Source organism: Cylas formicarius, unplaced genomic scaffold (genome assembly GCF_029955315.1).
Source record: "Cylas formicarius isolate icCylForm1 unplaced genomic scaffold, icCylForm1.1 PGA_scaffold_6__28_contigs__length_40554024, whole genome shotgun sequence".
NCBI classification, from domain to species: Eukaryota; Metazoa; Arthropoda; class Insecta; order Coleoptera; family Brentidae; genus Cylas; species Cylas formicarius.
In genome coordinates, this window is record NW_026844347.1 from 268,395 (window position 1) to 290,331 (window position 21,937).

A 21,937-nucleotide genomic window follows, 5' to 3' on the forward strand; every position below is an offset into this window, starting at 1 on the left:
TGTTCCCGATTTTCATAAGCGAATTTTGTTTAGCGATGAAGCGTACTTCTGGTTGAATGGCTACGTCAACAAACAAAACTGCCGCATTTGGAGCGAAGCTAATCCTCAAGTGTATGTCGAAACACCGTTACATCTAGAAAAACTGACTGTTTTGTGCGCTTTATGGGGTGGTGGAATCATTGGTCCGTACTTCTTTAAAAACGATGATGACCAGAACGTTTCTGTCAATGGTGATCGGTATAGAGCTATGATTACTAACTCTTTCATTCCTGAATTGAATAACCATGATGTCCAGGAGATGTGGTTTCAACAAGACGGCGCAACATGTCACACAACTCGTGCCACAATCGATTTATTGAAAGACACGTTTGGTGAAGGCCCAATTTCACGTTTTGGACCTGTGAATTGGCCTCCAAGATCTTGTGATTGGTCTATGCGGATAAGCCACAAACGCTTGACCATTTGGAAGACAACATTCAAGGTGTTATTGCCGATATACGACCACAAATGTTGGAAAAAGTCATCGAAAATTTTACGTCCAGATTGGACTACATCCGCGCCAGCCGTGGCGGTCATATGCCAGAAATCATATTTAAAATGTAATGCCACAAGATTATCTTTCGGATAAATAAAATTCATGTCAATCGAATAATCCATCGTTGTTTTATTGCAACTTAAAGTTCTATACATCGAAAAAAAACACCCCTTATTTGGTAGTTAATGGAGTATGACTTGGTATACAATAAATAAAAACACAAAAATTTTGTTGAACTGATTGCCTTGAAAATGCTCAAGGATACGGTAAAATGTTTAAATTACCACAGATAAAAAAATTAAAAAGAAATTAACTGGTGAGTATAATATCTTGCTTCATTTTATTATGCTAACAAAATTTGTTGCAACTTTTTGGGTACTATAAAAACTGAACATCGATATAAAATCAGAACGTGTTCCCCTAAATTTTCTTATAAGTTTCTTTACCGCATTAATACGCCAGTTCGTCCTAAATTTTTATGATAATAATATTTTGGTGGTCATGTTCATTAAACTTTACATTTGTCCAAGAAATTATATATATATATATATATATATATATATATATATATATATATATATATATATATATATATATATATATATATATATATATATATATATATATATATATATATATATATATATATATATATATATATATATATATATATAAGCCGAAAAATAATTATTTGAACTATGACTTGCTTATTAATTCATTGCAATTAGTTTATTTTATTAACTTAATTTGTTCCATTTAGGGCTTATTTTGAAAAAGAAAAAAATATTTCTATAAACACCAGCACAAAGTACAAAAGGAAACCCAAGTCTAATAATAATAAATAACATTTTTTAATCCAAGGATATTTATCGAATTTAGGTAGATAAGTTTTTGCGAGAAAATAAATTTCAAAAAATTAATATACCTCAATGTTGATCGTTTTAAAAGCCTTTTGAATTTCGAGGATAAATCAAATCCATTACTTAACATATCGAGTCTTCCAAGTATGGAGCACAAACTTCTATAAATAACGAAAGTCGAAGTTTCTCATGGTGAAGTAGGTAGATGCTTAAAATAACAGCCTCAGAATTAATTAGGGGCAAAGGCGTCGTGTTATATTAACATATTAATCAGCAATTCCCAGCGTAGGCCAATTATGTAACCAAAGAGAATGTATCATACTTGGAGTTTTAGGGTGAACCGCGTGTCTCAAGTAATTACCCTGCGGGTATTTCGGTCCTAATTTAGGATCCCGTTTTAAGGACCTTTACAGGCATTAATATTTCTGAAGGTGCTTCGTGTTGAAGAGCATATTACTTGGTTTTTCCCAAGCTACATTACCAAAATTATTCTTGAAATTATCTAATAGGAATGAAAATAATTGCAAAAAACTTAGATTGCTCCATGGCAGAAGACATTTGTGTAGTTTTGTAGTGTAAATTAGCTAAGACGATGCAACGGCTTTCATGCTTGCGATATCCTTTTCTGTCACAACGATATTCAATATTCTTTAAATACAAATTTTCGAAACAAACTCGCAACTAAGTAACACATATTCATTAAATATATCCTCGGTTGATTGAATCAATTATGACAGCTGGTTTAGCATTACCGTATTTATCAAATATGGTTATTACAATCTATACATAGATAGTTTACTTAATGACCATATTGCCAATCTAATATATTAGAAAGGGCGAATGGTGGAATTCCAAATGAATACATCAATCAGGTCGGTAATATTTTTTGTAATTATTTCACCTGTAAAGCTATAAACGAGATTAAGTAATAGACACAACATAGATCATAAACTAAAAAAAAATGTATTAATAAGAATTAATCAAAGAAATTAAATTGCATTGCATATTAGTTTCTTTCCAAAATCTATTTTTATATATTTCCCCATGGATGTTATGGATATAATAAACAATATTCTCGTACAAAAACAACCATTTTCCAGGAGTAGACCAAAATTACCTTGAATTAAACGGACATTTCTTTTAATTATAACAAAGTCACATTTGCTGTAAAGTCGATTTGCTATTTACACTGCGCTTATAGGACACAAATAAAATCGAAAGATTCGGTAACCAAAACACCAAAACTACAACTAAGCGGCTTAGCCGTGCGAGACGAGTCAATCAGTTTCCGCGACGCACTGAAAAACATGTTTTGGCTGGAAAATGCGAGAGTACATTTCCAGGTCCAGGCCGACAAATATTTTATTTTTCTTTTTATTTCAAATTATTTCAGCTCGGAAAAAGGTCCGTATCCTCCAAGAGAATTTCGGTTTTGCACTGTGCTTGTTGCCAATAATTTCCAATTAACTTTGTTGGCGCCTTTTTTGGGTTGTTGGTGAGGGAGACTATTGCAAGCTTTGATTGCATTGTAGCTAAGGGGCATTTAAATTTAGCTCAGTTAGGTTTGGTAACTGTCCCAATGGCGAATGAATATCTGGGATATGAGAGTAAGTTTCTCAAGCCTTTGGAGTATGATTGATTTTTTAGTTGAAACTAAGAGCTTCGATTTATACTGTTCATGTAAAGTCAGCCGGTGTGATTCTGATAAACTTATATAGATATAGAATATATAATATTATAATATGAAATATTATACAGTCAGTTTTAATTTAATATAGCTACACACCTTTTTAGGGAATTAAGCAACAACAGACCGCAAGACTATTGAAATAGTTTAAATAGCTTCTTAACAGTAACGAGTAACTTTGATATAATATGCAGAATTCCGGAAGGAAAATCATGCCGTTAGGAACACGATTTGCGAAATGTGTTAGTCGATAATCACACATTGACCTACATTACGTAGAATAAAAGTAATATTAAAAATATTGGGCTTTTGCCTGCCCTGATTCGTCCCTTTCGTCCCTAAAAACCTATTTAGAAAGCAGCTAGAAACTCCTTCGCATTCGAAGTGAATTCAAACCCACCTGTCCCTAACGCATTTGACCTAATTTGTTAAATTATTTTTTCTATGTTAGTTTCCACAATGGAGAATGTTAATGTACTTGGCAAAGACTCCTTAGTCAGATTTCGCGAAATATTTGGTAGGGATCTAAAACAAATTTTAAGGTATTTGAGCACACGCGGCAAGGTTTTTGGACCAGTACGATATCCCGAGAAGAAATTAAGTGGTGGAAAATTGTTTTTATTTTTCTGCTGGCTTTATTTGAAAACTCATTTCTAAAAGAAATTGCAAAAAATTGTGAATGTTTATGGCGAAATTATTATTAATTATATACAATATTATAAAAATTTCAATCGCTCATTAACATTAACAAAATTAATAAGGTAAAATAATGAATAAGAAGAATAATAAAAATTTAAAGAACGTAGCCAATAATATCAGGAGGCTGAAATAATCTTAAATTGTGTTTTAAAAAATGAAGTCATCAAAAATCATTATTTTCACTTTCGTTTGAGTTGAGTTTTGGTACAATATTCAAGCAACAAAATTCTCCCTGTAAGTGTTTAGAAAACCTAACGATGAGACATGACCATGACCAAGTTTTTGTTGGCTTTGTACGTATTCATTTAATTTCAACTGTACCGAATACACTAGGTAAACAAACGAAAAAAAAAAAAAGAAATAGAATAACGCATTATTGAAAAATCTGTAACCAGTAATTTATTCCAGGTTCCATGCCCGGTGGACCCGGGGTTCCCGAAAACATAACCGTGACATTTCTAAATCCAACTTCCGTTAGAGTTTCGTGGGCCACATCAGTGGACAACGCAGACAAGTACGACGTCACTTATAAGCCTACAGATGAAAGGTATGCGAAATGTTTTTTTTTTTGCTTTGCGAATGAAACAAAATGTAAAGGTTTATAGTCTTTACAGAAACTTTGTATCTTTCTTGTCCCGTAGTTTTCTCTGCTTTTATCGTCGATGTAAATTCACATTATTTAAAAAATAATTTACAGCATCTGTTAAGTAACAATACCAAGTATAACCCAATACCATTGAGAAAGCTTGCTCAAAATGGACATTGAACTGGATATTCAACTGGATATTTTCTTATTTGCATGTCAAATATCTAGGCGCACGTATTTGATTTATTATCGATTACGTTCTGACCCGCCAATAGCAAAATCCCTAAACTTTCCAAATATTTGCCATAATCCTCATAATCCCAACGCCCTAGCTTACCATCTCCAAGATCATCATGTTCTGTTTTTTTTTTATTCCAGTTTATGAAGGGGATCAATTGGTGTTTAAATTTATTTTAAAAAAAATACCCTCTCTCTCTTTCCTTCACAAAGTTTAATTAAATTCAAATTTTTAATCAAAAGGGGATAATAACATTAAGGATTAAGTGGAATATTAATAACTTTATACGGAAAACCGATAAAAAATCAATTTAAAATTTGATAATTAAATTGTGAGTTTCGGTACTGTTACCAAATGGAAAAATTTTTAATTCGGAACTGTAATATTTATCGACTTTCCTAGTTCAAAGCTTTCAAAATGCATTCCATCCGTTCGGTTTTTTATTTCATTCATTTAAGGACACGAAAACTCGCTAAAAGCTTTCGGAAGGGGGAAGTTTCTAACTAACGATCGGTGTAATAATCTGCGGACGTTTACTTTAACTTACTTGAAATTTTTGTTGATTTAATATATAGCGATTGCGAGCACCCAAAAGAGCCTTTTTAAAGTTTGATGGACTAGAATAGTTTCGGTAATGCATTCATATGGATTTTTTCTACTCCCGTCTGCAAAATACCAAATTACACACCCATCTAGCGTGCTGGAATGGTCGCTTTACCACGTCAGTTTCGTTTCCCACGGATCCGAGCCACTTCGGACAATTCCGGAATTTTACCGCACAGGCTTGGGAGCAATATGTTTTCGGAAATATTTCCCATGCTTTGAATTTTGACGTTTGTTTATTCTGACGGTCATGTCAGTGAATGTATTTGTGTTGTTTTGCGGAAATCCAAAAACTAACCTTAGTATAGTATGCAACACATTCGGTAAACTTTTTAACTCACTCGCTCCGCTGCGCTCCGTTAGTGTCAAATGAACTCATGAGTCAAATGCAGTTTACCGCACTTGTTGCGTAATATACTATTGTGACGCAAATTTTAATTAGAGTGAGACTGATAGTAATAGGGATTGTGGGCTTTGTCATACACGTGACTGCTAACGAGAGATTGTTTACATTATTTCTCAAATTTTCTACCTGCTTGCAATTTTTGCAAATCATCACCTATAATATTTACTAATAATGTCATGGTTACATTCTTAAAAATAGTAAATTATTGATGTGAATGTGGTTTTCAGCAAAATACATTCACCTGACAACATCACATTTATTGGGAATAAATTTTGAAAGGTGATTTAATTTTTACAAAAATTGGAGACAAAAAACGCGGAATACTAAATAATGAATTAATGAACTAAATGAATAATAAAAATTCAAACTCGGCGACAGTATTGTAAAACGGCGCTGTCTTCTTGCATTTTCAAAAAAAGAATTATTAATGCGGAATTTCAAATGAAATACGAGCTGTGTTCAAAAAGTGGGTTGAATTTTGTAATTTCTCTGGCTACTACATTCGATTTGCGATATGTTTTCTTTGTTATGTTGGTACACATGTCCATAACATAAGTTCACAGTTTCAGCCAGTTGGCAAGTATACTTTTTTTTATGAGACAAAAATGTTAGCCTTCTTTTATGTGCTTGGCGATTTTCTGCTGTCAAAAAAAAATGGATCAAAGAATTTCCATAAAATTTTAGTCAAAAATGGAATACAGTGCTGCAAAACAATTGAAATGTTGACAACTTCAGTCTTAATTGGCATATCCTGCTTGTGTATTTTAATTAAAGAATATAATTTCGGTTTTTGAAGAACCTCCAAAATTATATTCTTTAATCAAATTCAATTACAAACAGGACATGCCAATTAGGCCTGTGGCTTCTTTTGTAACAGCAACATCAGTTAAACTTTAAACAAGATTAATAAAAATTTTAGAATATCTCATTACCTGTAAACCTAGGTAGGTTATCAAAAATTCGTTCGAATCAATCAACAAAGTTAAAGACTTTAAAATTCCTCCTAAGGCAATTCTAGATTCTTTTGACGTCCAAAATCTATTTCCTTGCATTCAACCGATTGAGGGAATAAATATAACAGACAATATTCTTAATCAGAGACGAATCAACCCTAACATAAAAAAAGACTATCTAAATTTGGTATTAAGATGGCTTTTTAAAACTGAAAACCATTGGAAAATTTGAAAATGAAAGTAAACCACGAAAAACTCAAAAGTCCGGAGTCTACAAGTTGAAATGTGGATCATGTCCCGAAATTTATATCGGACAAACAGGTAGAATATTTAAGCAACGCATTAACGAACATAAAAAGCGTATAAAAATAAAAGTTCATATTCATCGGATATGGCCCCCTGCGATTTTTTCCTGCTTCGGAAACTCAAGAAGCTGTGAAAGGAACGAGGTTTGGAATGATTGAGCAGATAGAGAAAAAATCGCTGGAAGAACTCAAAACTATACCAGAAGTGCTTTGAGGATTGGAAAAAAGTTGGCACAAGCGTATCTGGGAGGATTACTTTTAAGGGGAAAACATTAATTTTGATAAATAATAAATACTTTTTGATAAAAGTTAAAAGTCACCTTACTTTTTGAACGCACCTCGTATAAATAGGACAATTCTTTTTCTGAGAGAAACATTAACGCAGGGAATTTTTATAATTTTAAAATATAGGTTTTTCTTTCTTTCTATGCCCATCAAATACATTGTATATCATATTAAAATTAGCTTGTTGTTACAACCCAAAAAGTATACAATACTCCTTGAAACTGCTTGGAATAGGGCAGTGTTTCCTTATTCAGATCTTTGCTGCAGTTTCGTTGCTACAAATACAAAACACTATAAAACACATTCGCAGGCAAGCCATTTATATAATAAACATAAAATTTGTTCAATAAATGTGGTGACAAATGTTAGTAGCTAGTAGATTCACGATATTGAACGTGAAAATTAAATTTATAAAACATTTAATGTTTAAACTGGCAAAGCTATTAAATTCATTCACAAAAGAGACGAATAACAATAACAGTTATTACAAACTGTTTATGGCACATATTGTGATATATTTTTTTACTTGTAGTTTGCGAATCCCAGCAAAATACCCTGAAAGACACATTTTTACTTTTTAGCCGAGCATAACAGTTAGGATTAAAATTTATTTTATTTAAACATACTTAACTACTAGGACAATTAAATTGTTCTAGATTTTTCATAACTATTAGATCACAGGTTTGTTGGGATTTACATAAAATTACAATTTGTACTCGTATTATTGTTGTTATTCACAAGTAAGTCCTTAAATTTTGCTAATATAAAAATGTAATTATTTTTATTTGTTTACTATTCTCCCTTATAATAAACGTTTAGCTTGCCCATCTATGGGGACAGTCACTTGATCACTTTCTGCCTCTAGAAGAAGAATAATGATATCTTCAAAAAAACAAATCCTAAAATTCTAGTTATACAGGGGTCCCTAGTCCTTTACTCGCCTAATTACTCCACATCAAATAAATAGGCCAAGACGTAACAAATATTAATTAAAAGAAAGTAAAGCATGCTGAAAGACTGTCAAGACTATACTGTACACACTATTTTCACACGAGAACCGATTCTAAGCTGAAGACACCTCGGAACGAGGATGCTGTAATTTTCTACTCGGGGAACAATTTCCTTGTGCTTTTGAGGAACTCACTTAATATTTGCTGCGAACGTAATATAACAATAGAAAAATTTTAATTGAATATGTTTACGACGAAAACTCCAAGCGTGGATTCTCGCATAGAAGCCACACAGCGTATTTGTTCCGGTATTTGTTATATTGAGCTAGCTACATTTAGGCCTGTTCAAAAGTTGATAATAAAAAAAATGTATAGTGCTAAAGTTGAAAAATAAAATTAGATTGTTGTCGATATGTTAGAAACTGTTTAACATACACAAGGATAGAAAGAGCTTTTGATCGGGTTCATCGTAAGACTATATTATCAAAACTATGCTATATTATCAAGTTTTCCTTATCTAAGGACTGGTGTCTCTTATTGGAAACTTATTTAACAATTCATTCACTAGGGCTGCCATAGTGATCAACATTATACCTACCATTGTTTCTATTATGTATAAATGACATAAAACAAGTATTAAATATTCTTACTGTACGCGGATGGCATAAAAATATCCAGACATATAGAGACTCAAAATGATGGCAACAGGATATTAATAATTTATTAAAGTGGTCTAAAAGTGTAACTCTATGTCATTTACATGTGTGAAAAGACCACTTTAAAAGTATATATATATATATATATATATATATATATATATATATATATATATATATATATATATATATATATATTTATATGAATTCAAAGGATATCGGGTAGCGGTCCGTGGTTAAGAAAAAACAAAGAAAATAGAAAGCTCCTTTTTTCTTTAACACTCAATATTTCGTCAATTTATTTGTTGACTTCTTCAGGAGTGAAAAAATTAGAGTCTATCACATAGTTCCCCAAAACAATACTTTACAGTTAAGGTAAATGAACGAAGCGACATAATGAAATAATGAAACAAGCGGATAAACACTTAGTATATATTACATACTATACATACTAAGTGTTTATCCGTTTGTTTCATCATGTCGCTTCGTTCATTTACCTTAACTGTAAAGTATTGTTTTGAGGAACTATGTGGTACACTCTAATTTTTTCACTCCTGAAGAAGTCAACAAATAAATTGACGAAATATTGAGTGTTAAAGAAAAAAGGAGCTTTCTATTTTCTTTGTTTTTTCTTAACCACGGACCGCTACCCGATATTCTTTAAATTCAAATAAGTTTAGTACGGTCGATATAAGCAGAAATTCCAAGTGTTATATATATATATATATATATATATATATATATATATATATATATATATATATATATATATATATATATATATATATATATATATATATATATATATATATATATATAATTGAATAAAGTTACTGTCAAATCAGTTACTACAAAAGATCACCTTTTAACAATTGACGTTCAATTAACATATGTTAAACTAGTAAAACAAGCAACAAAGAATGGCCGAAAAAACTTGGTCGCCATTTTATACAAATGATTCGAAAAATTCAGCTAATATTCTAAAATACTAGATAAAATACTAGATTCTAAAATATTCTAGATACTTATGTCAAAAACATAAAAATATATTATAAAATGTTAACACTGCACAACAGAATAAACATGACTCAGTTACTGTATCTTTTTGCGTTTGCGTTTGCTATACTTAAGTGTCCCAAATAAAGCACGTTTAAAAACCGCAGGACCTTTATCGCCAAAAGGCACATCTGGAACTAATTACAAATTGATATCCCCAGGCATGACAATAGTTACATCTTATAGTATTAAATGTGAATAAATATAGCTAGTACTACAAAACCTTTCTTTGCAAAATTATTAGAAAATTTATTCTGGGATGTTACCAATGTAGAATTACATTATTTAAACGATTTCCTCTGTATATCTTTTTCTGATTGAGGAACTTTCTACGCATATTCTAAGCGGCAAGAGTAAGATTTTTAAGTTTATTTTAAGGCAACTTATTCGGTCTTGGACTAGTAAATTGAGTTAGTAATAAATAATTATAAATAATAAATAAAAATCGATGTTTTTTCAGAGGAGAGAAAATAATAGTAACGTTTATTTTACATTGGACGACAGAGCAGTCCCCACTGAATATTTAAATGATTATCTTTTTCCAACTCTCTAATTTTTCTAGACCACATCTTCACGTCGCTATAAATCAGTTCTCATAGAATAAAAGTGTATATTTTCACGCAAATATAACTTATATAAATATAAGACTTAATGCTGAAAGGTTTTAAGATCAAATCCTATTATTTATGACAGAACTGACAGTGAATTAAAAGGAACGAGCAGGTAGTAAAACTAATGTAAATTTCTGGTAAATTATTACCGTTTTACAAAAAAAAAATTACATAATTTGGTGCATTATTAGTATATTGTGGAACAAGTTTTATTAACGACACTGTAGTCACGATTGCTTTTAGGCACGAGCTTAGCAAGTATTTAACAAACGAGTGTCTGTTGAAGTTTATAAAACGTGTCGCTTGTTATTATTTTTCTACGACCTGCATGAATGCAGTCAGAACGCACCTAGATCCATTATAACTGACAAACGTTAAAATGCCATCACTTTTTTCACCATCAAAATCAATCGATCGTTCCCAAACTCGTGGCCTAAGTAGGGGAAACCCCAAAAATGACTCACAATAGTGTCTAATGAAGCTGACTTTCCAAGGTGACACTTTGCGCGTGTCTGATCAGTGCATAAATGGGTATCTTAGAGTAGGAAATCTAAAAATTATATAGTAAATGCACATAATAATTGACCCCCCAATGTGACGTACAAGCACTTTGCTTTCGAGAGTAATAGTAGCAGACCGAGGCTAGTGTATCACGAGTAATATTATAAGGAATGGAACAACATTACTCTAATAAATATTCAGTACGACAAAATGTTCGTAAGCCAAAACTTTTCATCTAAAAAAATTCAAAGTAACTCAAAGTAATAAAAATGGATAGATATAACACGTTTTTTTATAAAAAAGATAACGGGAACACTTTTTCAAAGTAATTTTTAATAATTCTGCAAATATGCATTCAGAACGAAAAACCTAGTTTTTGTTTAAATTGCGGAATGCGCCTATGTTACCACCATGTGATATCCTAAACGGCAAAGACAATAAGAAAGTGGATGAAAAAAAAAAAACGAAAATCGAAGCCTGTCCGCATTATTCATAACTTCTCTCTCCCACTTGCCGAAGCCCGTTGTTCTCACAACCCTCGCATTTCGCAGTGGAAGCAAATTTAATGCCTACCTTAGTGATGAACCTGTCGAAATATGTAGGCCTGATCAAGTGAATAGTTCAAAGAAGTGACCTGTAACCTTCGTTCGCGATACTGACAGTCTGCAAAATCAGTACTTGTAGCATGTACCTTGTGTTAAATAAGTATAGAATATGTAGATAGCTATAGAAGATTTAGATACATATAGGTATAGAATATTTCGTCAATTTCGCAAATTCATACTCCGTATCATACTGAACATTAAATACTTAGTTGTCGCTGTTTGACGTGATTGCATTAAAATGAAGTTTTGAACTCACCAATACTTTAGTTTTTTAGGAGCTAGGGATATATCATAGAAATAACTGCCAAAAGTTTTATCAACGTTTTGACTATCTATTTATCTTTGTTAATAATAACTTCAACATTGTGACATTGTGTTGTTTTTGTTAGTTAACAATTGAAGATATCAGTAAAACATGGTTAAGAAAGAGTAAATGTTTGGGAATTATGTGGTTTAGTGTAGATTTTTTGCCACAAGGAACCGCTTTTTGGTGATTTGAAAAACGTATTATGGATCAAGTCAGCTAATAAAAAAGTTTTCACATGATTTGTTTATTCAACGGTTGTCTAATTGCCAGATCCTTAACTTTGTTTTATGAATTTGGTAAATATATTTTATAATAATTTTTGACATCTCACTCTCCCTAAAACTAATGTGAGCTTAGAAAAAAACTATGCTTAGAGAGAAACTAAACTTCCGTCTTTTACGTTTATACAGAATATATTTATTCTGCTATCTCGATGCGGTACATTGACAAAGTAGAAGGTTCCGGCGTATGCAAAAATTCAAGCCCCACTTAACTTTATAACTACCTCGAACTTAGATAGCGTAGATAAGTGGGTATTACGGCACGGATTTGACAATATTTGTTTTAAGGGCAATGCTAATATAATTGTATTGTGCTTCTGACTGGGCTTATGTAGAATATTTCACTTTCACCCATGAAAATGAATTTAATCCTCTCAAAATTTTGTAAACCGTAGAGAAAGCATTTGATATTCAATTATTACATATTCCTTTAAGATTTTCGATTATGCATTATGCATACCTTTGCCATTTGATCACCACAATTGCGTTTAAAATTTAATTTTTTTAATTTAAAATATGCTGAAATAAGATGCTCACTTCCAATATAAACGGAAGTGTCTCGATCTTATAAATATTTTAACTAGATGGCCCCGATCGACTATAATTTTAGATTTATAAGTTTTTGTTAGTTACAACCAAAATAGAATAAAACTAACACTAACAATTTTTGGTGGTTTGTATTTCTAAAAATTTTTCAAGCTATGTCAAATAAAAGCTGAAAAAAATTACAGTAGTACGGAATTCAAAAAATATTTAAGTCAAGATTCTTTACATTGACATCCAAAAATTAGTGAAGATATCCGCGTGTATCAACTACCTTTTCGAGATTTAATACATATCGCATGCTGTTTAGAAGTTACGTCACGTGTTGATTTTTCTGAATTACCTACACCAACTTTCAATATTCAATTTTTCTGTCTTTCTTTAATAAACGAATTACCAAGAATTACCATAACACAATCGATTTATGCGAAACGAATGTTACAGGCATTAATAAATTTACCGATTGACGGATTTCATTGCAGGAATTGTATTATAAACAAAATAGGAACGTTTGTTACAACGTCAGCTTAGAAATTCCGCATTGTGGATGTTTACGTGCATTGCGGTAGTTAGAGGTAAAATTACTACTTCGGTTTATCAGATTGACGAAGATCGATCTTAATTATCCGAGCCGTTGTCCTACAGGGTTATTACACAATGTATTATTATACACACAATGCATTGATTCCGGTGCCGGTTTCCACAAATAAAAATTCATTGCATTATTTTTGTTAATTACTTCTTGAGTAATCTGGGTACAAAAAAATAATAAAGCGATAACTATAGTAGATACAACATACAGCATTAATAAATATACTACTAACAACGGTATATATCACAGTAATTCTTGGAGAGAAAACAAAAAATTAAATAGAAACAGATAAAACTTTCAATAAGCAAGAACTGATAGTGAAATGATTTTACATATATACTATAAGTAAATTTAAATTTATAATAAATCACTTGAAAAGTTTCCGACCTCACCCTGAAGATGGCGGCACTAATTACTAAAAGCTAATGGTCGTAGTTGTGCACCTCTTGATAGTTACTTATCAAAGTTTCAGTAATTTTGGACGAGCTGTTTTTAGTTGAGAGCCGTTTGAGTGAGTCGAGGTGTGTGTTTTTGTGAAAATGGAAGAACTTGAGTACAGAGCTGTTATAAAAGATTTGTTTATGAAAGGCAATACGCCTACGCAAATTAAAGTTGAGTTGGACTCTGCACCGCCATTTACCACAGTGAAATTTTCTGTAACTGAATTTAAACGTCCGTAAGAGCTTAGGAGATGATGGACTTCCCAAAACTGTAACTACCTACCATAATATTGCTAGAGTTATCAAATGGTGTTAAACGACCGTCGAATTAAAGATATCAGAGGTTATGAAGATGTCACATTTTAAATCAAGATTTAGACATGCGAAAGCTGTCCGCGCGTTTGGGGCCGCGTTTACTCACGTTAGACCAAAAATGTATTCGAATGAACGTTTTCAACGCTCTGTTAGTACAGTTTAGGCGCCATAAATACAAGTTTTATCGCCGATTAATTACAGTAGTTGAAACTTGGATACACCATTATACGCCCGAATCAAAAATACAGTGAAAACAGTGTACTGCGAAAGGGAACCGAGTCTGAAAAAAGCAAAAACTGGTTTTTAGTCATGGAATGAATCGATTACCTTCAAAAAGCAAAAACAATTACAACAGCATACTATGAATCATCACTTGACAAGCTGAGAACAGAAATTGAGGAAAAACGGCCACATTTGCAAAAAAGATATCTGTTTCACCAAGACCCCATACCTCCATGCCCTGGCGAAAATCCACGAATTACGGTTTGACCATCCTCCTTACTCACGAGATCTAGCCCAAACTTCTTTTTGTTCCCTCGACTGAAAACTACTCTCGGACGACAAAGATTTTCATCAAATGAGGAGGCAAATGTGGACAATTATTTTGTGGAAAAAAACACTGGTTACTATTTGACACGTTAGAGAGATGGGAGTATCGTTGCGAGAAGTATATAGAATTACAAGGAGATAATGTAGAAAAAAATTACAAAAAATGTCTTGTATCATTGTTAAGTCGGAAACTTTTCAAGTGACCCTCGTATATTCCATTCTTGTCCAATACAATTTCGACTCATCATTTCAAGGTCTGTGAACTAGCTACACGATTTTTTATTAGCTATAAATAATTTATTCCCTCCCAAGGGTCTTGATTTTCCCAATATTGAATAACTATAAATAAGTTTGTCTGAAAAAAAGGGAAATTTGAATCTTGTTTTTATTCTGTCGGGTTCGTTAGGCATACGTGAGAAATAGTTTGGATTCTACGAGCACTGATAAGATCTATTAGGGCAACCAGCTTTAAAGTTAGGTTTTCATATGTAGTCGCGTATTTAAGTTGTAGTAGTTTCAAGTTAAAAATATGTTTGAAAAATCTTTTTATTGGAGATCACAACTATCATGTTTAATGCAAATAAAATATATTCCTGATTGTTGCATTTGTAAAAAATATTCTAAAATTTGAATACTGGCGACAGAAGTGAATACATACGTCAGGGTACTTTGCTCTTGCTTTCGTGATATACTACTAGATGCAGTTCCGACAAAATCCAGATAAAATCATATACAGAATAACATAAGGGTACTTTCTCTCAGAAAGTTTCTTTGATGTATAATTGAATATCTCATGAAATAAACTGATTATTACTAATTTCAACAGCAATTTATTTTACTACAAAATGTAAAATTATCATGCGACAGCGGCACAAAGTTACATGGTTTAGCAAAATGAGTTCAGTTCGCGAGAATCACATCAATATTACGTTAAAATAATAATAAATTCCTCAAAAAAAACTATTGAGAGAATGGTCGATGCGCGACACCGGGTTATATAGGGTTTATTAATTGGCAAAAGGGCTGTGATAGGACGAAGTGCTAATTCCCGAATTTATTCTCCGATGGTGGCGCTGCTGACAATATGCCAAAGTGTACAAATGTAATAGTTTACATATTGCCTTTGGACTTTTGACCAGCTCATTATAGCTTCATATGCGACAGTATTAGTGGATCTGTTCTCATTTTTTGGGATGTGTTTTGTAGGAAGTTATGTAAGAGCATCTTACAAGTAAATCTATTTTTATTGTGTTGTGTTTTCTAGATGGCGATTCATTATTAATACAAAGTTATTTTATAAATTAAAAATAGCCCCTATGAAATTAAGGGTCAACTAAAAATTGCCAAATGCCCATAAATCGCGTTCTAAAAGCATGTTCTTAAAGTATGTTAGGTGTGTTATTATTATAATAATTGAATGTTTTTTGAGTGACATTCACCAAGCGAGCAATTTGTCTTGTGTTTAGATCTGAAACCAGTAAGCTTTTCCTTTAATGTTGGACCCTCGAATGAATCCATAAAGATACTGCTTCGCGAACGATACCAAACGAACTTAACGAAAATAACTCCGCCATTCGAAATTCTACTGCCGAAATAGCTGAACATTTTTCCGATGTGTCTTGCGTTGTAAAATTTCGAATAAAGCGTGGTCAAGAGAGGCGATCTACTTTGCAATGTCTAATATAATATCGGCGTCTTAAGGGTATCTGCTTGTTTTGTCAACAAATTGATAGTGTTAAGCAAAAATAACTGCATTACTACTAAGTGGACTTCAGACAAAAATCACTTTAAAAATGTAAGATGTCAGTTTGTAAATCTTTTCACTGCCTTCTTTTAATTGGCTCTGTAGTTTAAAAAATATAAGAGTTACAAGGGTGGACAATATCTAATTAATACTCACACACAAGGAACCGAGCTTACCTGAATAATAATATTTGAAAATTATAAATAAAAACGAACACTTGAAAATTTTCATTTTTGGTTTAGGTGGGGTTAGAACGACAGAGCGTTTTGTAGATATGTGTCGCATCATGTTGTAGGCTCTTGCGGAAAAAAATGCTAAAAGAGTGTTAGTTATGTTTACAAATTCCTTCATTACATGAATAACGCTCCGAGTTACATCTAGTTAAGTTCATTGAAATAGCAGTCTTTGAAGTTTGATATTCGATTTGAGCCAGCGTCGTTTCTAACATTAATTAAATCTGAGTTCGGGTATGTTTTGCTTTACTTATATTCATTCATTATCCGCGTTAGATTCGCATTAATTAATCAAGCAATGTGATGCCTGTAGTTGAGCTGGAACGCATTTAAATGAAGTAACAGTTTCGTCATGCAATATATGAATTTATATGAAGCAATATAATAGCCCCATTGTCAGTTGTTTACTATATCGTCTGTCACTGTAATTAATCTCAAAGTCGCAGGAGGCATAAACTTGTTCTTAATGCCGGGATACATGTGGCACCTATGCACCTTCTCACACCTTACTATTCTGAAAAGTATACCAAAAATATAACACGGCCAATCGTGAACAAAATTATACACAAACATATCTTTCTCACGAAATTATATTCTTTAAAATAGCACTATAAATTTGATCAACAAACGAGCTAAGTAGCAAATCATTCCTTACTGAAACGTCCCGTCACTAACAAAACGTTCTAAATAAGTAAAGAAATCAATAGAAAAAACATACAAACATTTTAGACCTACTATCCTAAAAATAGAATAGAAAAATAGAATCCTAAAAAAACTTTAGTAATGAAATTCACAGGCCCATACATAGGTCCTTTCGAAGGGTTAAGTGGGCTAAGACCGAGAGTAAAAATTCACACATAAAATTTCTTGGTACAGCACTTGACTGTCAATTATGCTAATCCACTCAAATAGTCTGTGTCTCGAAAAAAAAATTAATTCATATATTTTTCTACATTAACATTGAAATCTTCCTTAAATACCCCTTCTCGCTTAAATGGATCATCAGTATACTCGGTAATCTCTTGCAATATCACAAATTGGGGAGGAGCAAAAAAAAATATCGATCAATATACAACTTAAAACTATCACCTACCTATCTATCTAGATCTATCATGCATCCCTATTCAACCAGAAACAAAAATAAATTTCAATTAAATAACAGTTGCTATGAAAAAAATCTTATTACGTTCAATATGCTTCCTGCAAAAATCAGAGAATTACAACAAAAGAAATTCAAAAAATATTCTGCAAAAAATGTATAAAAATAAATAAGAATTACAAGTTCAGATTTTCACGAAATTATATATTATGACATGACAATTGTTTCGATAACACCGTGTCTTTATCAAATGTACACACATTTGATAAAGACACGGTGTTGTCGAAACAATTGTCATGTCATAATATACAATTTCGTGAAACTCTGAACTTTTAGTTCTTATTTATTTTGATAAATGGATTTTCATCAAGTAAAAGCCACCTCAGTTCAATTTTTAAAAAATGAAACTAGTACCCAAGGGGATAAATGCACTCGCGGCTTCGGAAGACCACATAGACCACTAAACTTTTGGTTAGTTTGATGATTATGCATTATGTATTGTAACTACCTATTCTTCTATTCTACCTAATGCTGCATCTGCCCTTTTAAACTCTGAGAAATGGATTTGTGTTCCTAATCACTTCATACAGGTTAAGTATAATTAACGAGGTACATCACGATGCATGTCCATTGCCTTGCGGGTATCTCTATCAATCTGTTTCAGTTAGTCGATGTTCTATTTGACGACTTCAAAAGAGTATAGAACAACACAAATAGGTATTATTGATAATATAGTATTGTGGGCAATTTCTTACTGGTCTAGGCAGCGTGAAGGTGAAGGGATACTTTGAAATGAGTTTAATAGAATAATTATTCTATTAAAATTTGAGTATAAAAATTGAGTAATAGATTAGGTCACTATTTGGGTATTTATTTTAATATTTGGTCACAATAACTAAATATGTCACCCAAAATCACAATTAACGTCACTTCCAACTTCATTAAACTTCTTCTAATGGTAATGATTACTGAGTGTTTCTTGGTATTCTTTACAGCTAAAGAACTGACTCACTCCCTAACAAGAACATGCTCGTCTCAAGTATTGGGTCCTAATTAGGACGGTATTTGGTTTTATTTAGTTAAACAGTTCTCTATATTATGTTTATATAATTACATTTGCCTTGCGTCTCATTGTGTCCTACGTAGCTTCCCTTTATACATACAGTTCATGCAGCGGCTCTAGAATTTAGAATCTAGAAAAATATTTTTTTTCAAACATCAAATTGAACCAAGAGATTTTCTCTCTCTCTCTTCTGTAGTACCTCAACTCTAGGACACGTCAATCTCCAGACAACCGCTCCAGTTAGTTCAGCAGCAAACCATTATACTTTAAAACCCATTAGGCAGTCGAAATAAGGGAGTATAATTATGTTTACTTAATATTAGAAGTAATTCTTTCCGTTAATCTAATCCCCAGGTAAAGTAGACGCTTACTTACTATTTAACACAAAATCCTAACTTTATCGGAAAGTCGGTTAGGTTTGTTAGGGTTTTACAATTTCGCAATTATATTGCGGGATTGCGGTAATTGCAATTTCGGTTTGCCATTGTTAGTTTAACAGCCCCGACATGCTTAGATAAGTATTTGCGCTAAAACCGGCCACGAAACTTTTGCCGTGGCAAACACCACGGAAACATTATTAGTTAATGTCCTTTGAACTGAGTTTTAGATATTATTCATTTTATGAGTAATAAAATTTAAATGGGTTTTCAGGGCTCAACTTGGTCTATCCGGAAACTGTTCATTACAAGTTTACTAGGGTGTTAATTACGCACCAATTTGAATTCTTACATTTAATAATAGTTCCCATTAATATGTTGTTGTAAAATATTTTCAAATGACTGACAATTTGAATTTCTATCCATCTGCTTTGGGATTCCGAAGAAAAGGTTAGAACACAGTGAATGAAGTATCAAATATGCACTTAACAAACCGTTTAAAATAGCTTATGGCTTATGGCATACTCAGTCATTGAATTGAATTATGAAAGGTTGAGCACGGCTCAACAACACTCTAAAATATTGATACTGTATTACACAATTTTTAGAAACGAGTGCAGTGATGGTTTCTGGGCCAAAACTAGCTCTACATTTCTTATAAACTGTAAAAACAATAGACGTTAATGGTTAATGGTACTCTTTTTAAATCTTTATAAATCAACAAATCTCTAACCATCGATTAACTATTGCCCTCTAATTTTCTTAGAAACCTTTTCTAAATTAAAAACACAAACTATTAGCATACAAAACTTGATACTTGAGAAAATGTATATCTCTGAAATTAACTGAAACTAACAAAATAGTTTCACAGCATAGTTTTTACAGTTCATTTCTTCTGTGGTTAGATAAACTGTTACATATTGATGCATTTTTTATTAATTAGTGTTCAGTGTCTGTCAGCTAACAGCACATCTTAGAAGCATAGAACGAAAAATCTGTAATAAATCATCACTTGAATTAACTTCAAGATTAGCTTTGTTTTGGTTAAATTTTGGAAAGGTTGTGATAAATGATGACACCAAAACAAGACTCGTGTTTGTGAGCCAAGAATACAGAAAAGCCATAACAACATTCCGTATTCGTGTCCATTTCTAAGTGAGTAAACCTCATTTGAGTTAAATCGAACAAGAACACCGCGCAATAGAACATCAATAATCACACCAAGTTTATCAAAAATAATTATTATAAACTTGCCTACGCTATAATGTGGTCAATTAACTTTACAACACTCGTGATTAAAAACTTTGTAGTACTAGCAGTACGAACAATCTGACACCTTGTAATAAGCTAATTTTTTTTTTATGAAATTTATTGTTAGATATTTTAGTAAGATTGGGAGCCTGTTGAACCATCATGCTGTTAGTTACAGAGTGGTGGCCGTGGTTGCTGGTAACTCAGATGCAGTGACCTTGAGAGGGCTCAAAGCAGACACGCAGTATCAGCTGACCGTCGCCGCTGTCTGGCAAGGCAAAAAGTATCGCAGCAGGCCTATCGTCTTCCGCACCTTGGGTAAGAGCTCATGAAAGTATTACTACTGAACACACGAATTGGTTACCTCCATTTTTCAAAAAATAGTTTAAGTAACAAACTCTTGAGATATTCCTCTTGTTTTAGCATTTTTTGCAATTCTTGTCATTTCAATTGTTTGTAATTGTGGTCATGTTTCCCTTTTCTGACTAGTTTTCTTTTGTATCAGCAAAGAAAAGTAAAAGTCATCAATCACATAGAAGCCACTAATTGCACGTTATGGTCGTAAAAAGTTTCTAACCAACCACAGATGTACTTCTCGTTGCTAAGGAAAATAGTTTTTGACAGAAAGGTCGAGGAAAAACTCCTCATTTCAAATATAGCGAAAGTAGCAAAAATATGTCTGACCCCACTCTAAACGTTTGAAAAAAATCGACAATTATTATACTAAACTGAGAGAGGAATTATTCCAGAATAGTTAAGATAGCCTCATATATTCATTAAAAAGGTTAATTCGCTGCAATTTTAACTAGCATTTTTTAGAGCCCGTATTCTTATAAATCACTGGCGCTGAATGATAAGATATTGTGCATTTAAATAAATCGACAATGGTTTTGAAAACACTCAATAAAATTATTACAGACATTTCTATTCAGATTAAGATTTATACTGGCAACACCTGTGCACAAACTATGAAGACCCATTATTTTGACGCCTTCCAATATTTTTGTTTGTACTTCACAGTTCACATTTATTAAGTTGTTCTAAATAGAGATAAAAGAAACCTTTCCGCTGTTGCCAGAAGGTTGAGGTAGGGAAAACAACTTCTCAATGTTAGGTCTGATTTCCTATCGACAAGAATATCTAAAAATGGGATATTATGATTAGTTTCTAATTCAATGGTAAAACGTACGTCAAGGTGTATAGAGTTTAAATGGCTACTAGATTTTCTTTCTTAATTGTGAGTTCAGTGACTGGGGTGAGATAGTTTTACGACTTTGTACACAAGAGAGAGGATAACCAATGATTATGGGGCCGGATGGTGATGTGACAATGCATTAAGGTATCGGGGTGTTTCGATATAGTATATTATATATTATATTACAGTTATCGAAAATTATTATCTTCTCGATGGAATCCCAAAATATTCCCAAAATTTTCCGAATTAGTCACTACCGATAGCAATATAAGGCGATCCCCATGTAAACGTAGAAAAATCGGTTTAGATGAAAGTATTAATGCTTAATATTACAGTACGCTACTGCCAGGTCGCAAGGAGATTCATCAGTTACGTATAGTTGGTATGTTTCTTAGTGATTTGAATATATTTT

At 32.3% G+C, this 21,937-nt stretch overlaps 1 protein-coding gene across 7 annotated transcripts in view; it reads left to right on the forward strand.

The window, feature by feature from the left end:
• Positions 1-21,937, forward strand: part of LOC132704069 (fibronectin type III domain-containing protein 4) — a 123,355-nt gene that overhangs the window by 48,900 nt on the left and 52,518 nt on the right. For 6 of the 7 annotated variants that reach the window (XR_009619221.1, XR_009619220.1, XM_060673752.1 and 3 more), the window contains 2 exons: positions 4,190-4,328; positions 20,503-20,648. Coding sequence is in view for 5 of the 7 variants with exons in the window: in XM_060673752.1 (XP_060529735.1) it covers positions 4,190-4,328; positions 20,503-20,648 (285 nt within the window). In the remaining 2 variants the exon portion in view is untranslated. The remainder of the gene's footprint in view (positions 1-4,189; positions 4,329-20,502; positions 20,649-21,937) is intronic. The other variant, XM_060673750.1, reaches the window with a different exon arrangement.